General features: G+C 49.2%; 3 protein-coding genes across 5 annotated transcripts; 1 reads left to right on the top strand and 2 right to left on the bottom strand.

The window, feature by feature from the left end:
• Positions 1-9: 9 nt before the first annotated feature.
• TMEM199 (transmembrane protein 199) lies at positions 10-4,919 on the top strand. 3 transcript variants are annotated; one of them, XM_061142894.1, is made up of 6 exons: positions 10-256; positions 1,945-2,018; positions 2,346-2,435; positions 2,936-2,978; positions 3,191-3,303; positions 4,022-4,919. In XM_061142894.1, exons 1-6 carry the CDS (start codon positions 55-57, stop codon positions 4,220-4,222), a joined length of 723 nt encoding a protein of 240 aa, XP_060998877.1. In that variant the 5' UTR covers positions 10-54; the 3' UTR covers positions 4,223-4,919. The 3 variants fall into 3 exon arrangements, with proteins under 3 accessions (XP_060998877.1, XP_060998879.1, XP_060998878.1); XM_061142896.1 differs by having other exon boundaries at positions 3,534-4,164; XM_061142895.1 differs by having other exon boundaries at positions 3,599-4,164.
• A 7,116-nt stretch (positions 4,920-12,035) lies between these two features.
• Positions 12,036-12,940, bottom strand: SEBOX (SEBOX homeobox). Its single transcript, XM_061140988.1, has 3 exons — positions 12,910-12,940; positions 12,583-12,743; positions 12,036-12,416 (listed from the first exon to the last, which is right to left on the bottom strand). The coding sequence occupies exons 1-3, from the start codon at positions 12,938-12,940 to the stop codon at positions 12,036-12,038; spliced, it is 573 nt and encodes a 190-aa protein (XP_060996971.1).
• A 1,467-nt stretch (positions 12,941-14,407) lies between these two features.
• On the bottom strand, positions 14,408-17,182 carry VTN (vitronectin). The gene is made up of 8 exons (XM_061140989.1): positions 17,119-17,182; positions 16,898-17,017; positions 16,489-16,821; positions 16,270-16,409; positions 15,849-16,005; positions 15,499-15,651; positions 14,740-15,102; positions 14,408-14,520 (listed from the first exon to the last, which is right to left on the bottom strand). Exons 1-8 carry the CDS (start codon positions 17,180-17,182, stop codon positions 14,408-14,410), a joined length of 1,443 nt encoding a protein of 480 aa, XP_060996972.1.
• Between the last annotated feature and the right edge of the window lie 1,661 nt (positions 17,183-18,843).

Here is an 18,843-nt window from a genome sequence, read left to right on the forward strand (position 1 = left end):
GCAGGCGGACGGATGTCTGGGTTCTGGGTCACCTGACCGTGAAGTCGGCCAGTCATGGCGTCCTGCTTGTTAGCTGGCGAGCGATTTGTACGCGCTCTGGGTCCTGGTGGGGAGCTGGAGCCAGAGCAACTGCCCGGGAAGCTGCGGGCAGAACTTGAGGCCGCGCTAGGGAAGAAGCACAAGGGCGGCAATCGCCCGGCTCGCCTGGTTTCTTTCCGCCTGATCCGGGATCTGCATCAGTACTTGAGAGAAAGGGGTGAGCCCCAGGCTCCGGTTCAGGGTCGCCTCTTTTTTTTCCCAGAGTTTAGGCTGTCCTGAGGTCTTTTTTCCTGAGGGGTGTATCTGTTGCTGAACCAAACTCGCGGCTTCTTTCATGACTCCCAGCAAACCCAATATACTGAGGCAGGGTTCTGGTGAAGAAAAGTACAGTATTTAATGCAGGGTGCCAAGCAAGGGAACGGGAAACAAGGCTCAAATCCACTCTAGTTTGGAATTTGAGTTAAGGAATTTTCGTTTAAGGAGGAGAACAAAGAGGCTGGGAATAATTGTCGTGTGATATTTCCTAATTGTGGTTTCAGGAGTCAGAATGTTTCTGATTTAGGATTCTCTAGTCAAGTGGTCCTTGGCTCCGGTGTCTGTTAGTTCACTTTGCCCTGGAGAAGCAACCAGAGTTTTCAGGTTAATGATGATATTTGTAGCAGTACATTAAACATGTTGTCAACATAGCAGTTTTAATCATCTGACTCTGGTTCATTAGTATTCTGTTAACACAGGATAGAAGTTAGAGGGGACCGGAAAAGGAATAAAGTTTTGGATAGATTAATCGTAAGGTCAGTAAGGAAACTCAGTTTTAGGGGGACTGGGTTTCAAATCCATCACTCTCTTTCACCCATGGAATGATCATCTGGCCAACCCAAGAGTCACCTCATAAACCCTGGGGAACCAGCCTACTCTCTTCATAATTTCCACGGGAATTTTTCGTGGATGACAGCAGTTCCTGTTCTCTTGAATCTCATCTTTACGTCTAGGCCCACGTGACCCTTGAGAAAGTCCACATTCTAACTCAATGGCACTGCATAGGTTCAGTTTCTTTCTTTTAAGCCACATTAAAAAAAAAAAAAAATAACAAACATAGTGAGCTCACCCTGTGTGTGAATCTAGATTTTCCATCTTAAGAGTGGTCACATCTGATAGAGTTGGTTGGTTTTTGTTTTTGGATATAGAATGATGGGAAGTTCTGTTGAAAGCTCTGGACTGGGAGTGGCATCTGAATTGTAGTCCTGACTCTGCTATTGACTCTTTGTGGAGGAGTCATTTCTCTTCCTTGAGCCTCTGTTCTTTTATATGTAAAGGGGTCCAATATGACAAACTGGCAGGTAAGGTCTTTTGCCAGAATTAACAGCCTGCCCAGAAATGGGAAGGGTAGATTATTCAGTTATTAGAACTAAAAAGGACCTTAGAGGTCATCTAGCACAGTGTTCTATAAGTATTCACCACTACTAGGCCTTAAATCTATTTAGGGCAAGTTCTATTGTGGCCACAGAACTGACCTAACTTAAAGATGAATATAAATGACCTATGTGTTACTAGCTGTGACATTGGTTGGGTAATTGAGAGCCAACAATTAAAGTCACTATGCAGCACTAGGATATACTTATGTATGTGGGATTATCTTAGTTTCTTCCCAATTGAAAATGATCCTGGAGATGAACTGATAGAAGAGTAGCCATGTTTTATTCTGGTAGAAAGACTTGGTGGGCTGGGGACTTCTTTGGCAGTCCAGTGGTTAAGATGCCGTGCTCTCAATGCAGAGGGTGTGGGTTTGAACCCTAGTTGGGAAACTAAGTTCCCACATACCTCATGGCACTGCCAAAAAAAAAGAAGAATTGGTGGACTAGATCCTTCTCTGATCCTTCAACCTCACCTCTATGCATTTTTCCTCAGGTTCCAAACTATACCTTCATGAGCTCCTAGAAGGCAGTGAAATCTATCTCCCAGAGGTGGTGAAGCCTCCTCGGGTACGTAAGGGATTATATTTGTGAAAATGGATGTTGACTCAGTTGGGTTTATTCATTTTGCTTCCAAATTTATGAATCTTTGAGCGCAAAATTTGTTCTTTGAATCCTTAAGAGCTGGGGTGGAGGAAACCAGATATTGTCCTCCCAGTCTGACAGCTTGGAAAACTGATACCCAAAAAAAAAAAAGAAAATAGTTTCCAAAGCACTGGAGGCAGGACTGGTGCATGGGTCTTCTTAGCAGTACTTTGCCCCCTGAAACCAGTGATTGTGACATGTTTTCTAGCAAGCTAGAAATATCATTCTTCTTGTTTGATTTTTCTGCCTCAGAACCCAGAGCTAGTTGCTCGTCTGGAAAAGATTAAGATACAGCTGGCCAATGAGGAATATAAGCGGATCACCCGCAATGTCACCTGTCAGGTAAGAGCCCACTCTTCAATATGTGGACCCTGTAGCCCCTGAAAGCAGGGCCCTGCACTAGGAAGACGCACAGATGGAAGAAACAATGTGGAAACCTGGTTTGTATACTATTAATATTAAGGGACTATAGAAGCTCTGTGCTGTGTACAAGCCAAATACAGTTCCCATCCTATTTACTGAGACTGTCAGCTCAGATGGTGACTGATTTTTAAAGGTTGTAGAGGTGGAGATGAGCCTGGAGCCGTTCTTTTGACAGAGCACCCTGCTTTTCTCTGGCATGCACCTGGCCCAGAGGAAGAGAGGGATACATGGGTACTGGAAAAACACGTCTCTTCTCTGAAATGCTTGATCCAGAGAAGAATCCAACTGGTCCTAGACAAAATCCAGGGAGAAGACAGAACTAGTGTGTTGGGTGATAAAGAGGGCTGAGCCCAGACTGACCAATGAATACTCTCTGGGCTGCTTCCATTCTGAAATCCTTTGGTTTTTCTTTTTCCAAGGATCCAAGGCATGGCGGAACTCTCAGTGACCTGGGAAAGCAAGGTAAGGTACTAGGAAATCAGGCTGCGAAAGCCTCTCACTGGGATGGGTCAGCCGTGGTCCTCCTTCCCACTCCATTGCTCAGGACTTAAGCCTGAGCTGTTCAGGCTTGCTGATTAAGGAAAGCCTGGTTGATGGGGGAGGCAGCTGTGAGATAAAAGGGCCTCGTGGAGGATGCTGACCTAAAAGTTTCTTGCCCGGGCTCCTCCCCAAAGTGAGGTCAGTGAAGGCTCTGGTCATCACCATCTTCAACTTCATTGTCACGGTGGCGGCTGCCTTTGTCTGCACTTACCTTGGAAGCCAGTATATCTTCACAGAAATGACCTCGGTGAGTAGGTTCTGGGTAGGGCAGGGTGCCCCAGTTGGGAGTGTTGGGATAGGGAGGAGGTACACGAAAATGCTTTGAACAGGTTTTGTATTTATATGATAAACAAAGGGAGCGTTTGATCTGTCCAACAGTCATGGAGATAGATAATAACCTCAGAAGAATCAGGATCTGGTTTTCTTCCCTTCCCCCCAACTTATGGGCTGGGTTGAGGTCCTCTCCATCCTTGTTAGGTGCTAGAGGCTGCAGAGCTGGAAGCTGGTCTGCATCACGTAAGCCTGATTCTCTCCCTTCCCAGCGAGTACTGGCTGCCTTGATCGTGGCCTCTGTGGTGGGTCTGGCCGAGCTATACGTCATGGTGCGGGCGATGGAAGGCGAGTTGGGAGAACTGTAACTCTGCTTCCTCATCGAAGTCTGGAGACTCCAGGGTCTCAGTTGCCAATTGCTAATCATCAGTCAGTGATTTGTACTCAGCCGAGTCAAGGCCACCTGCTCTTCCTGCGGGACAGTCCCATCCTGTCAGTTAACAGAGGGGGCAGTAGAGGAGACTTAGACAACAACAGGAAAGAACTGATCTGTCCGTACATTTTCCCGAAGCCAGTGCCCATCTGCCTTCTACTGTCTGTTCTGGGCATTGCTGGGGCTGGGTTTTTTTCCCACTGGAATTAAAGAGAATCCAGGCCTTTCCAGAAGTAGACCATACTGCCTTGAACTTTCCCAGGTGCACAAGTCAGTGGTCGTCCTTGCTCCACATATCTTGATGCAGACCTGTAATTTATATCAGAAGACTCCAGAACAGCAGAGGGATTTGCTTTCTCCAATTTGTGCTGGAAGAAGAACTGATCAGAGGACATCAAATAAAAGAAAGCCAGTTGATGCAGGATGGTGCAATTGTACACAAGGCAACTTTTTGGAGTCTTAGTTTCTCCCTTCATTTTCTTTCTTCTGCTGGCCTTGTTCAGATTTTCTATGTTTCTGCCTGTCTTCACTACTCATCAGCCCTCCTCCAATTTCCCACCTTCTGGTCACCCTTTGCTCTGCTTCCAAAAATGAAAACAATGCAGATAGTAAAGCAGTATGTCTGCTTTTAATTGCAAAACCCCTTGTACTTCTTTGTATTTGTAAGGAGAGTATGCCTACTGTGAATTGTCTCAGCTAATGATTCTTTGTAGACTGGTGACTGTTTTCAGATTGAACTGTATGTGTAATGTATATGAGTATACATAAAGCAAAAATACATGGTATGTGTACATATTGTTATATATAAGCCTGTTATAGGTTATTTTATGTGGATTCTTAAACATGTTTGGGTAAGTGCAAAAAATAGTATGTAAAATTATTTTACATGATTGCTTTTGGTCTTCAGAACCATTCCAGAGGTTAGGAAAGGAAGCGGTTGTAGGCCCCTTTTCCAGAAGACAAAACCGAGATGAGAGAGGTGAAATGACCCTCAGCAGTCCTTTTTCTGTTAAATGGAGGCAAAGACTCCTAGGTTATCTTGAAGTCTCTGTGTAATGTTAAACCTGTAAGAACTTAGATTAGTGGTGTGTTGATGGAATCTGTGTCTTTTAGAAATTATAGTGGCATTATTATTTATCCAATAAATATTTATCAAATGCAGCATATTCTTTTTTTGTTTTGTTTTCTTTTTTTTTAACTTTGGCCATGCCACGCAGCATGCCAGATCTTAGTTCCCTGACCAGGGATTGAACCCAAGCTCTCTACAGTGGAAGTGTGGCATCCTAACTACTGAACCGTTGGGGAATTCCCTCCAGGGTGTTCTTATTTCACATCTTATGTCAACAGAGAAGTCCACAGACTTCCACAGTTGTGAGACTTAATTCAGGTCTGCTCCTAATGGTAGACCCTTTCTTTCTGTTTGTTCAGTGTAGGAGCTTCTAAGGTCTTTTTTTTTTCCCAGGACACTCTTCTGTTCTAAGAAATTACACACTCATTGACTCAATAGACGTTTCCTCTACAGTATTGCCAGTTTCTTGAGTTACAGCAAGTCACCCTCTCAGGACAATATTCTCCGTGAGCAAGAAGGAGGGTGTAGGCGCTTCTGTTACACCACACATCATTTTGTTGAGAAATCAGGGTTTCTGTTGACCGGAAGAAATATCAACTTGAGAAAAAATACAGGCAACGTTTTAAAGTGTTCTTAGCGACCCTGACTGTTTAAGACTGAGTTAAAAAGCTACATGAATCACTTTTTGCTCCTGATGAGCAAAGCGCAGTCAGATTTTTAGAATTCAAGTAGATACCATCTCTTTTCAAGTGGCTGAGTCTTGTAAGTAGAAAGAACTTTAACCTTTAGACTAATATCTATGCTATGTGCTTTAAAAATCTGTTTGAATTATTTGTTTTGGTCTGTACTCCATTCTTCTGCTTTGGCAATATCTCTGGGGTATATGGGCAGAGAACAGTAAGAAAAATAAGGGGAAAAAAATCTATAGATTATATCCTGATACATATAAATCAGAACAGAGAACCAGAGAATTTTAAAACACTACAGAAACTTAGAGAAATTAATTTTCCCAGCCAAGTTGTTCACAAAGACACTAATGTTCCAGAGGATCATCTGCCTCGTCCCAAGGCTACAGATCTTAGTTATAGCCAAAACTCCGACCCCTGGCTCTTGGCTCTCATGTCACCATTCTTTCCAAATAACGCTGTTCAGTCTCTTCTTAAAATTAGAAAATTGGTCAAGTGAAAGTACGTATGAAGTACTAACATGGAGTGGGAACTTATTCTCACCGTGTACTTAATAACTGTTAGCTGCTTTTTCTCTCCCTGACCTTCATGAGTCTTGAGGTTGAAGTTTTCATTGTGTCTGATGCAGTTCCTAATTTTCTGTTTTCTTTCTCGCTTCTTTTCCTTCATACTTAAAATGCTTGAGGGAAGAGTGGCGAATACTGCCTATATTTGTTTAGGGTCTCTATTAAGCTTTGGTATTAGGGAGGCTGACAACACATGTGCCTTCTGACAGACCTTTGGGGGTTAGGCTGATCATCGCTTTGCTCTTTGGCATTAGTCAGTTGTATAGAACTACCCTCCACTTCCACTCTCATTAAAGAAAACATATTTCGTACACTGACCTAAAGATGTCTAGGCAGTTCTAATGATCATCAGGGATCAGCAAAAAGAGGTATTTAAAAAATTTTAAAATATATTTGTCTTAGCCATAAAAAAAGAGTGAAATAATGCCACTTGCAGCAACATGGATGGACCTAGAGATTATCATACTAAGTGAATTCAGAGAAAGACAAATTTCATACAATAATCCCTTACATGTGGAATCTAAAAAAAATCATACAAGTGAACTTATTTACACAACAGAAACAGATTCACAGGCTTAGATAATAAACTTCCCGTTATCAAAGGGGAAAGGTGGTGGGGGGAGGGGTAAATTAGGTTGAGATTAACATATACACACTAAAGGAAATCGGTCCTGAATATTCATTGGAAGGACTGATGCTGAAGCTGATTCTCCAATACTTTGGCCACCGGATATGAAGAACTGACTCTTTGGAAAAGACCCTGATGCTGGGAAAGATTGAAGGCAGGAGGAGAAGAGGACGACAGAGGATGAGATGACTGGATGGCATCACTGACTTGATGGACATGAGTTTGAGCAAGCTCTGGGAGTTGGTGATGGACAGGGAAGCCTGGTATGCTGCAGTCCATGGGGTTGCAAAGAGTCAGACGCAACTGAGCAACTGAACTGACCTGATAAATAAAATAGTCAACTAGGACCTATTGTATAGCACACGGGAATCAATATTCTGTCATAACCTAAATGGGAAAAGAATCTGAAAAAGTGTGTAGGTATAACTGAATCACTTTGTTGTGCACATAAAACTAGGAACATTGCAAATCAACTATGAAGTGTGAAGTGTTAAAATCTCTCAGTTGTGTCTGACTCTTTGCGACCCCATGGACTTTATATTCCAATATAAAGTAAATTTTTTAAAAGCTAAAGGCAAAGGAGAAAAGGAAAGATATACCCATTTGCAGAGTTCCAAAGAATAGCAAGGCGAGATAAAGCCTTCCTCAGTGATCAATGCAAAGAAATAGAGGAAAACAATAGAATGGAAAAGACTAGAGATCTCTTCAAGAAAATTAGAGATACCAAGGGAATACTTCATGCAAAGATGGGCACAATAAAGAACAGAAATGGTATGGACCTAACAGAAGCAGAAAATATTAAGAAGAGGTGGCAAGAATACACAGAAGAACTGTACAAAAAAGATCTTCACGACCCAGATAACCACAATGGTATGATCACTCACCTAGAACCAGATGTCCAGGAATGTTAAGTGGGCCTTAGCAAGCATCACTATGAACAAAGTTAGCAGAGGTGATGGAATTCCAGTTGAGCTATTTCAAGTCCTAAAAAAAATGATGCTGTGAAAGTGCTGCACTCAATGTGCCAGCAAATTTGGAAAACCCAGCAGCAACCACAGGACTGGAGAAGGTCAGTTTTCGTTCCAATCCCAAAGAAAGGCAATGCCAAAGAATGTTCAAACTAGTGCACAATTGCACTTGTCTCACACGCTAGCAAAGTAATGCTCAAAATTCTCCAAGCCGGGCTTCAACAGTATGTGAACCCTGAACTTCCAGTTGTTCATGCTGGGTTTAGAAAAGGCAGAGGAACCAGAAATCAAATTGCCAACATCCGTTGGGTTATCAAAAAAGCTAGAGAGTTCTAGGAAAACATCTACTTCTGCTTTAATGACTATGCCAAAGCCTTTGTGTGGATCACAACAAACTGGAAAATTCTTAAGAGGTGGGAATACCAGACCACCTTACCTGCCTCCTGAGAAATCTGTATGCAGGTCAAGAATCAACAGTTATAACTGGACATGGAACAGACTGGTTCCAAATCAGGAAAGGAGTATGTATGTCAAAGCTGTATGTTGTCACCCTGCTTATTTAACTTATATTCAGAGTACATCATGCAAAATGCCGGGCTGGATGAAACACAAGCTGGAATCAAGATTACCAGGAGAAATATCAATAACTTCAGATACACAGATGACACCACCCTTATGACAGACAGTGAAAAAGAACTAAAGAGCCTCTTGATGAAAGTGAAAGAGGAGAGTGAAAAAGTTGGCTTAAAGCTCAACATTCAGAAAACTAAGATCATGGCATCCAGTCCCATCACCTCATGGCAAATAGATGGGGAAACAATGGAAACAGTGACAGACTTTATTTTCTTGGGCTCCAAAATCACTGCAGATGGTGACTGCAGCCATGAAATTAAAAGACGCTTGCTCCTTGGAAGAAAAGCTGTGACCAACCTAGACAGCCTGTTAAAAAACAGAGACATTACTTTACTGACAGTGGTCCATCTAGTCAAAGCTATATGGTTTTTCCAGTAGTCATGTGTGGATGTGAGAGTTGAACTATAAGGAAAGCTGAGCCCCAAAGAATTTATGCTTTTGAACTGTGATGTTGGAAAAGACTCTTGAGAGTCCCTTGGACTGCAAGGAGATCCAACCATTCCATCCTAAAGGAAATCAGTCCTGAATATTCATTGGAAGGACTGATGCTGAAGCTGAAACGCCAATACTTTAGCCACCTGAAGCAAAGAACTGACTCCTTGGAAAACACCCTGATGCTGGGGAAGATTGAAACCAGGAGAATGAGACAACAGAGGATGAGATGGTTGGATGGCATCACCAAGTCGATGGACATGAGTTTGAGTAAATTCTGGGAGTTGGTGAAGGACAGGGAAGCCTGGTGTGCTGCAGTCCGTGGGGTCGCAAAGAGTCAGACACAACTGAGCGACTGAACTGAACTGAACTGAAAACTTAATTATTCAGTAAGATTCCCACCAAAAATAAACAGATATAAAAATAAAAACTACCCACAAAAAAAGTGATTAATTCATATGTCAGAGACTTTGAAATACATGCCAATGTTCATCTCAATTATGTCTAATAGTAAAATCCTATATTGGATACAACTTAAATATCAGTAATAGAGTGATTAAGTAGATTATAGCAATAGATACATTTGAAAGTATTATACAAAATACTGTGCAAAATAAATTGCTACACGACCCTGGAACATTAAAAAAAAAATTAGCTATACTGAACACTGAAACTTCTTTGGAGAGTCACAGCTGTCTTTTTTTTTTTTCGCTGCATCAGGTTTTAGTTGACACATGTGGAATCTAGTTCCCTGACCAGGAATAGAAGCTGGGTCCCCTGCTTTGGGAATGTAGAGTCTTAGCCACTGGACCACCAGGGAAGTCCCCACAGCTGTACTTACCTGTGCTAAACTCCGTGGCCAGGGTCCCCACATATCCTCAAGCTTTCACAGTCTCCACGTAACTGGATTCCAAATTTTAGATACAGACCAGCCTTTTTTCTTTTTTTCTTGGCTGTTCAGCTTTCAGGATCTTAGTTCCCCAACCAGGGATCCAGCCTGCGCCCACGGCAGTGAAAGCACCAAGTCCTAGCCATGGACCGCCAGAGAATTCCCATGGAGCTGGACTTCTTAAACTGCTTCTGACCCAGGGCAATTTCTCAGGATGCAATTGGAGTCATTCCCCACATACTCCTCTTTCTTGGGAAGGCGTCCTCACTTGATCCCAGCCCCTACTCACAAGTCAACAGACTGTTGTGGCATTGAGTAATTTGTGTGTGTGTGAGTCGCTCAGTCGTGTGTTTGTGACCCCATGGACTGTAGCCTGCCAGGCTTCTCTGTCCATGGGGATTCTCCAGGCGAGAATACTGGAGTGGGTTGTCATTCTCTTCTTAAGGGGATCTTCCCAACCCAGGGATCAACCCTGAGTCTCCTGCATTGCAGGCAGATTTTTCACCCCCGAGCCACCAGGAGCTCCTAATCAGACTTCTCAGGTGGCTCAATGGTAAAGAATTCGCCTGCCAAGGCAATAGATGTGGGCTCCATTCCTGGGTTGGGAAGAACCCCTGTAGAGGATATGATAACCCACCCCAGTATTCTTGCCTGGAGAATCCCATGGGCAGAGGAGCCTGGAGGGCTATACCCCTCGGGGTCGCAAAGGGTCAGTGACTGAGCATGCACACGTACACGCATACATGGGCCACTCTGCTGGCTTCTGGAGCTAAAGCAGCCAAAGCCTGAGTGCCTGCTGAGGAAAGGGCCGTGGTACAGGTGACCTCCGTCTGCAAGGGCAGAATCAGAAACAGGAATCAGGTGGCCTTTCCTCCGCTTCTCACCCCACTTGGGGAGCTCTGCTGTCAGGCACTGCCTCTGTCTTACCATACCACGCTTTCTCCAGTGCAGTCTGGGTCCAGGGCTTCCTGGGGAGCAAGGGGAGTCCTTGCCAGAAGCCCAGAGAAACAAGAAGCTTGGGACCTTCCCAGTTTCTCATGTCCCTCCGTATGGAGCATGCTAAGTCCCTTCAGTTGTGTCCAACTCTTTGTGACCTTGTAGACTGCAGCCCGCCAGGGTCCTCTGTCCATGGGATTCTCCAGGCGAAGGAGCGGGAACTAGCATCCACTGAGAGCTTTTTTAAATACAATGTGTCACGCACCACGTGAAGCCCTTCACCTACATTATTGCTTCTCATTCCCAAAACAGGAAATGAGTATTACCATCCCCATTTTTTCAGGCTCCTAGACTTTCGGAGAATTCCAAGACTACATAGCAGCTAGGATTTGAATCTAGCACAGACCAATCGCAAACTCCAAGCTCCAGAAGCTGAGCAGCTACAGAAGCACAGGGAGCTGGAGTGTCCTGGAACAAGTGGGTGCAGGAGCAAGGGGTGCAGCTGAGGCTCCCTTCTCTCCAGGGTCTGTCAGCCAGAGCCCTAAGCCCTTCGATTAACCCTCCTCCCTCTAATCCCAGCAGAAGCCTGGGTAATACCTCCCACCCCGAATCTGCACGGAACCTGGCCCTATTTAGGGATTAGGTGATGGAGATAAATTTCAAAAGCAAACGGCCCCCATCCCAATTCATTTGCAGCACAGAACAGCCAGATTAAGGTACAGAGTTGGGGTTTTATTTGAAGATTAGTTGGTATTACAGATGACAGTGATACCAAAACCCAACGCTGCCAACATGCACGCTTCTCCCCACCCCATCCTGAATCTGCAGGTTGTCTCTGCAGCCCCAGGTCAGAGGGCAGCCAATCTCATATTTGTGAAAATTAAATCAACGTAAGCCCTGGGCTCCTATTTCTACTTTATGACTTTAATATCACTCCCTCTTCAGATCCATGGCTCTGATTAATTTGTCCAGGTGGCAGGAGGACAGGAGAGGGGGGCCCTGAACTATAAAAGGACTGGTCCCTGCAGTCTAAAATTAGGATCAGCCATCTCCCAGCTTACTTAACAGTCAGGTAATGGCCTAAAGGGCCCTTGGGTACAGGGCAATCGTCCATTGTCCTTTAGAGGGAGGAGGTATTGTCAGCTGGGATGAGAAGAATTGGGAAACTGGCAGAAGTGGAAAACATGGGCTTCTATCTCATCCCTCTGTAGGAACCTCCTGTCGAGATGATGGACGGGGAGGGTGCTAGGTAGCAGGAGCCAGGCCCTCATTACACCATAGAATCTGTATCGAGGCTGGTCTTGAGGACAGTGGAAGGGAGGTATCCCTGAGCTAATACTTTCTTCCCGTAAGAAAACTCCCTTGTGTAAAAGGAGGGTTCAGGAGATCCACTTATGGTGTGTTCAGTCTTAAGGGGCAGAGTGGGCTACAGGAGCCAAAGGAGGGGTCTTGCAAGTCCTAGACCTAGGTTAGGAGTGATCCAGGTTGGTGACAATGGCTGAGGCATAGATGAGGTCAGACAGGCTGCCCAGTGAGGTCTGGGGAGCAGCTCGCTCAGAAGAGAGGTGGGCCCCTGAAGACCCAGCTGGGGCCCAGGGGGCTGCAGCTTTAGCCCCCACCCAGCCCTGCCCTGGACCCAAGCCAGGAGCTGGGCAGGAGGCCTGTCGACACACACAGGAGCCCTGTGCTGTGCTGTTGGAGGGTGGAGGCTGGCCAAGCATCCAGGGCTCCGGGGCCCGCTGGATGGTGTCCGGAAGAGAACGGGACCTCTGGGGAGGCTCAGGCCTGGGGCTTAGGCCTCCTGGCTTTCTATCCTTGATTCTCTTGGCTCTGCGGTTCTGGAACCACACCTGGTAAGGAAAGAAGGAGCCGCTTCTGGTTCCAGCACCCCCTCCCCCCAGGTACAGGGAAAGCGGAATCTGGAGGCAGGATACCCGGGGAGAATGGACTGCGGGTCACGCCTAGAAACTCACCGTGCAAGTGCACCCCATCCTGAGGCAGGTAATCACAGCTCACCTGTATCTTGGCCTCAGGAAGAGAGGTGACCCGGGCCAGGTGCTCACGGGTGCCGATGTCGGGGTAGGGCCGTGCCGCAAACACTCGCTCCAGCTCAAGCAGCTGCCCTCTGCTGAAGGTGGTCCTCTTTCTCCTGTGGGGACCCAACCCACTGGCACAGCCTGCAGGCCGGGGTGGAGGGTCAAGCCAGGACTCCCTGTGAGAGCCTCCGCCCCAGTCTCAAAGCCGCCAGTAGACCCTGAAGCCCCTACTCCCCACCCCTCTTCAGCCTGCCCCATCACACCTTCCCCACACCCTCCCCCTGCCCACCCTTTCCCACCAGATCACCTGCTGGAGATGCATCCACTGGGCTGGTCATGGAGCCGGCAGAGTGAGGAGCCAGACGGCCATGCCAAGGCTGTGCCCGCACCAGTCCCCTCCGAGTGTGGGGTTTTATCCCGCTCAGAGGCCTGGCCCCGCCTCCAGGAGGGGGTGAATCCCCGGAGGAAAAGGAGCCTCGTGGGAATATGGGTGGGGCAACCCTGCTCCTCCGGGGCTTCACCAAAGAAGCTGGCCTCACCCCCCATTCCTCACACTTCAAACTCTGGCAGTCTATGTCTGAAATCCTGTACTTTATGAAAATCCTCCCATGGTTCCATCCAGGAAGGCATGGATGCTCCCAGGGCTTCAGCTGCCCTTCCTGGGGCCTGGGGGGCCAGCTGCCTTTGGGGGAGACTGGGTGGAGTCCTATCCCACAACTGAGATGGGGCTGAGGAAGCTAGACAGGATGTGGAGGATGATGGGGACAGCAGATGAGCCGGAGCCACCCTCCCCTCAGCAGGACAGGGAGCAGATGTCACTACCAGATCACCCTCGGGTCTTGCTTTAGAGCTTGGCCTGCTCCCGTGGCCCCCTAAGAGCCCAAGTGGACTTCCTAGAGTCCAGGAACTTGGAACCAGAGGAGGTTCCACAGGTACATTTGGTGGGGGTGGTGGGGGGACATTTGAGAAAGATGTTATTACGATGTTCTTGTCCTTAGAAGTCTTCTGGGCCACTTTTCCAAAAGAAATGGGTGCATTTGAATTTCCTTTCAGTCCCTGACTTTCTCTGTGTTTCCTGCCTCAGTGCCCTGCACCCCAGACCCAAGACAGAGACCTCAAAACCCCATAATTGCAGGGATAGGTTTGGGGGAGCACAGTGATCACCTTCTCAGGGGCTCTTGAGTGTCTGAGCTAACAGCATTTCAGGTCCAGGATGGGCAGAAAAGCTAAGCCACAGTCCACTACCTCCTGACCCCCTGCCCCTTCTAAGATCCGGGTCAATGACAAGAGGCAAAACAAGCCCCGGGCTGGGTGGAGTGGCTTGGTGACTCCTGTCATCCTTACGAGGGGTTCAAGTCCCTGCTTAGCTGCTGGTGGGTTGTTGGGGACAGCTTGGTGTGGGAGGAAGGCTTGCATTCATGAGGCTCTCCCAACAGGTTTTCTGGCTCACTGAGAGGGCCTGAGCCCAATACAGGCTGGACACAAGGAGGATCTTCTCTGTCCCACCCCCCCAAGCCATCCTGACTGCCCGACTTCCCCTCCTTTACCCAGGCAGACCCCTGCCTCCTGCCTCTCACCTTGGTCAGGCCAGGAGTCCGTTTTTTTCTTTTGGCCACACCATGTGGCACATGGGATTTTACATCCCTGACCAGAAGCTGAACCCATGCCCTGATTTCTTAACCACTGGACTGCCAGGGAGGTCCCAGGACAGTAGTCTTAAACTCAGGGTCAAGGGATCTTTATTGAGCTGGAAGGAGGATCCTGGATTAGGGAGCAGCAGAGGCCAGCTGTCTGGACTCAGACTGCTATGCATGGCCAGGGACTGGGCAGCCCAGCCAGTACTGGGCAATGGAGCGTGGGTAGGGAGGGATCACAGTGTCCACTCGCCGCGTGCGAAGGTTCACTCGGTAGTACTTGTCTGCAAGAGAGGTCGGGAGATGGGGTGAGAGACACAGCCTGCCCATCCTGCACTAAAAAGACCTGGGTGTCTCCTGGAAGGGTGAGTGAACATCCACCAGGCACCCGAGGACTCCCGGCCTGCCTCGTCACCACTCAAGGGCTGTGGTCAGCCCCCAGGGACCAGGGACAGCAGGAACAACCCAGCCAGACCAGCTACAGGGCGGGCAGGGGCTCCCACCTTCTGAGAAGAAGTAGACACTCTGGATGGGCTCACAGGTGGCAGGCACAAGCCAGTCCATCTCATAGTTATCATAGTTGTTGGCTCCCAGGCCCAGCTCCTCGCTGGAGAACCAGGATAGCCAGGTGGACCGAGATCTCCGGTAGTGGTTCTGGCTGCGGCTGCGGCCGCGGCCGCGGCCTCGGCCACGGCTTCGCAACGAGCGGTAGCGTTTGCGATGGCGGCGCGCAGACTTAGTCATCTTGGCCTGGGGGAAGCTTGGAGCTGAGCCTGAGACATAGATGTGGCCGGCCATGGCCGCATCCAGTCGTCTCGGCAGACCAAGCCAGTCGCGGCTGATGAGCCGGGGCTGTCCAGCACCACCTGCAGTGAGGAAGGGGTGAATGCAGAGCCTCGGCAGCCAAGAATGCGCTGTCTGCCTTGTCCAAGGACAGGCATCAGGCTAGTGGCAGAGCCCCGCATCCTGGCCTTTCCTCTGGCCTCCCTCCACCGTGGCCCTCCCCGGTTGCCCCAGTCACAGCCCCTCCTTCTGCTAGCTATGCTAGGCAAAGTCCAAAGTGTGGGGTCCAGGTGGAGGCAAGCCTCCCCTCACCAACGTCAACAGAAGCAAAGTCTGGCCTGAGCAACCTGAGCAAACAGCTTTTGATCGATCGCTGCGCAATTGCGGCCTCTCAGGCTGGCCCAGCCCTCCCTCTACCTGGGGGCTCCCAGCCCCCTGGACCGGGAAACAAGACTCAACCTCCCGCCCTCCCTCCGTACCAGAGGGACCACCCCAGAAGAGAAGTCGGAAGATGTCCTCCCAGCTGTCCCGCTGCATCAGGGCAAAGTGTTTAAACGCTGCCGGCTGGGAGCCGCCTTCACACTCCTCTTGACTGGGCTGCTGCTGGAACACATATTCCCAGTAGCGGTTGCCTGGGGAGGGGTGGCCATGAGCGAGACTGGAAAGCCCCAAGGCTGTGCAAGTTGGGAGCTCCCGGTGTGGGTGGGAGTAGGGGAGGTGGGGTGTGGAGGGGAGGTGGGGGAGAAACACAGGCCCGTCCCCAGTGAAGCGTGGAAGAAACCCAAGATTGCTCCACCGTCTGCACACCCTCCCGCCCACCCCTGAGTACCCTTGAAGAAGTAGACCCGCTCCCTGCCGTTGTAGTTGTGAGCGGGGAGGGCCAAGGCTGCATCCACGTCATCCGGAATACCCTTGAAGCCATCCGAGATGTTTCGGGGGAAGTCAGGCTCCAGGACACCGTCCTCAAAGCGCCAGTACAGACTACCCTAAGGGGTTGGGGAGGAGAAGAGGGTGGGCAGGCAGTTGGCTGTGCAGAGAGGTGCAGAATCCCCCAGTCAAAGCGAGCAGCTCTAGTTCCAAGCTTGTTGCTCAGGAGCTGAAGCCTTGAGCTTTTGTGTGCTCACAGAGCCCCAGCCAGGGACCACAGGCCCGAATCCAGCCTCCTTGCCCACGCTGGTCCTGGGCACAGTCGCTCTCAACCTCTACCCAGATACTCTCAACCCTGACGCACAGCCCCCTGGGCCTGGCACCTTGAAGAGGTACGTCTTTCCCTGACAGTTGACACGGGTGAAGGCAGCATCAATGGGCCCCTTAATGCCCCAGACATCTCGGATGAGTTTGGGGTATCCAGGCCTCACTGCCTTTTCATCCAGCTCATAGCAGTACAGCCCTGTAGGGAGGGATGTCGTGTGAGGGGGGATGCCCCTGGGACAGACCCCTACCCCCAAGTCCTGCCCCCATTGAGTCACCTCGGAAGGCAAAGAGGGAACCATTCTTGAGGTCGGTGAAGGCATCAAAGGGTTTCCCACTGCACGTTTCCTCCTCTGCTGGGGACTCAGAGATCCCTGGGTCACTGGCCCCCACTTCAGGCTCTGAGTCTCCCCGCCCAGGTAGTGGGGCCTCTTTCTCAGGGCTGAGAACCGGTGCCTGGACAGGAGTCTCTTGGGTCTGGGCCTGCAGAACGGGGGCCAGGTTGGGGCTCTCGGGCTGCACTTCAGTGCTGAGGTTGACTGTCTGCGCCTCGTTGTAGTCATAGAACCTGTACTCATCTTCTGGCAGATGGAACACATCCCCACGAGTCACTGCGGGCAGGGAGGGTGGCGGTGAGTCTCCAGCTGCACCGGGGACCCCAGGCCCGCCCAGCCGCTCTGCACGCACCTTGGGGCTTGCACTCGGCCATGAAGTCAGCACAGCAGCTCTGGTAGTAAGAACAGAGCTCGTCACACTGACACTTTCTGGTGGCGTTGAAGCCCTCGGCGCAGCGGCCCTTGCAGGACTCTGTGAGGAGCAGGTGTCAGCTGGCATGGCCAAGCCCAGGCTACCCTTTCCCACCCTACCTTGACCCCAATGGCCACCAACACCCCCCCCCCCCCCCGCACCTTGGTCAGCCACAACAGCCCATGCCAGCAGGGCCAGCATCAGAAGGGGCCTTAGGGATGTCATGGCGGGGCCTCCAGCCTCGAGCCTGATGAATAGGTTCCTGCGGTCTCTGCTTTGATGCCTGAAGAAAGGAGGAAGTGGAGAGACAGGGAGTGGAGGTGGGCGAACCAGAGAAGAGGAGCTGCCTTTTCTACTAATCTGTTTGCTCCACCTCCAGCCCAGCCCCCAGTGCCCCGACCCCAGAGGCTATTGCAGCAAAGGGTCACGTTCCTAGAACTGTGGGTCTGGGACAGCTATGAACAGAATCCTTGCCAAGCTCAGGGACCTCTCTGAAGAGGACTAGCGCAGTGAACTTGGAGCACAGAAAGAAGTCCCACTCTGCCGATCCACTGGCTGTGTGACCTTGGGCAAACCGCTTTACCTGCCTTAGTTCTCTTTTTAGGCAAATGAGACTAATCATATTTGCCTCATAGGGTGTTGGGAGCTAAAGCCGACAAGAAGTCCAACTCCTGGAGCAGCCCCAATTTCATCCTACTGCAGTGGTTATTGATCTGTGATCTGTTTGATGAGGCACATCCCTGGCTGGGTAGTTCACTCACCCCTTGTGTATTTAGGGCAGTGGAAGAGGCGGTAGGAGCTGGGGAATTTTTTTTATCATAAAAGAACAAAGTTTTCATTTCTGGGTTCATCTCTAGGGTACATTGATTTCCCCAGGCCAGTCTTCTCTGCACTGTCCATTGGGTGAATATTAACCCTTTGTAGTGGATAAGATTCCTGAGTCCTTTACTAATTTACTGCTTCTCAGCAGGCCACAATCCACCTCCAACCTCATCCTTTCCCATAGGTAACAATTTTGGTCCTGTTCCCCGCACTTTTCAGCTCTAGCGAGAAATAAGATCCCTCTACCCAGAAAATGCTCACTTGGCACAGAATGCCTGATTTCATGCCCACTTTGAGGGGTCTATGGACCTCCTCAAATCCTCCCACCACCTGGAGTAAGTTGTTCTCAGAGATTTCACTGATTTTTTTCTGTTCTGTAATCAGAGGGGAAAAGACCCTGATGCTGGGAAAGATTGAAAGCAGAAGGAGAAAGGGGCGACAGAGGATGAGATGATTAGATAGCATCACCAACTCAGTGGACGTAAACTTGAGCATACTCCGGGAGATGGTGGAGGACAGAGGTATCTGGCATGCTGCAGTCCATGGGGTTGCAAAGATCCCGAGAGTACTTAGCAATTGAACAACAACAAATCAGAGGGGAGTGTGCCTTTGAGCAATCTTCTCTATGGACCTCAGTCGGTTTGGCTGTTAAATGGGAGCACTAATTTCTACCTCGTAGGCATGATGAAGACTTAACTGAGAAGCATAAGGTGTCTCAAGAATTGTTATTATGATTGCATTAACCGTTAGTAGGACAAGGGCACACTCAGTCTTGTTTCCCTCACAGTCTAGCGTCATTCCAGCGTAAAACTGGGGCGACAGAGGCTGAGATGGTTAGATAGCATCACCGACTGAGTGGACATTAATTTGAGTCTACTCCGCCCCTCCACCTCTGAACCCAGTAGAGGGGGCAGAGAACACGACGGCAGGGAGAGGCTTGGCCAGAGTGTGGGCGTGGCTGGGGAAGACGGGGGTGGAGCTACGCAGGCGGCAGGGGAGGAGCCCGGGAAGACTCAGAGTAGGGGCGTCGGCTTGCGGTCCGCCGCTTCTCGGGGGTGGGGCTG

This window comes from Dama dama, chromosome 5 (assembly GCF_033118175.1).
Source record: "Dama dama isolate Ldn47 chromosome 5, ASM3311817v1, whole genome shotgun sequence".
NCBI classification, from domain to species: domain Eukaryota; kingdom Metazoa; phylum Chordata; class Mammalia; order Artiodactyla; family Cervidae; genus Dama; species Dama dama.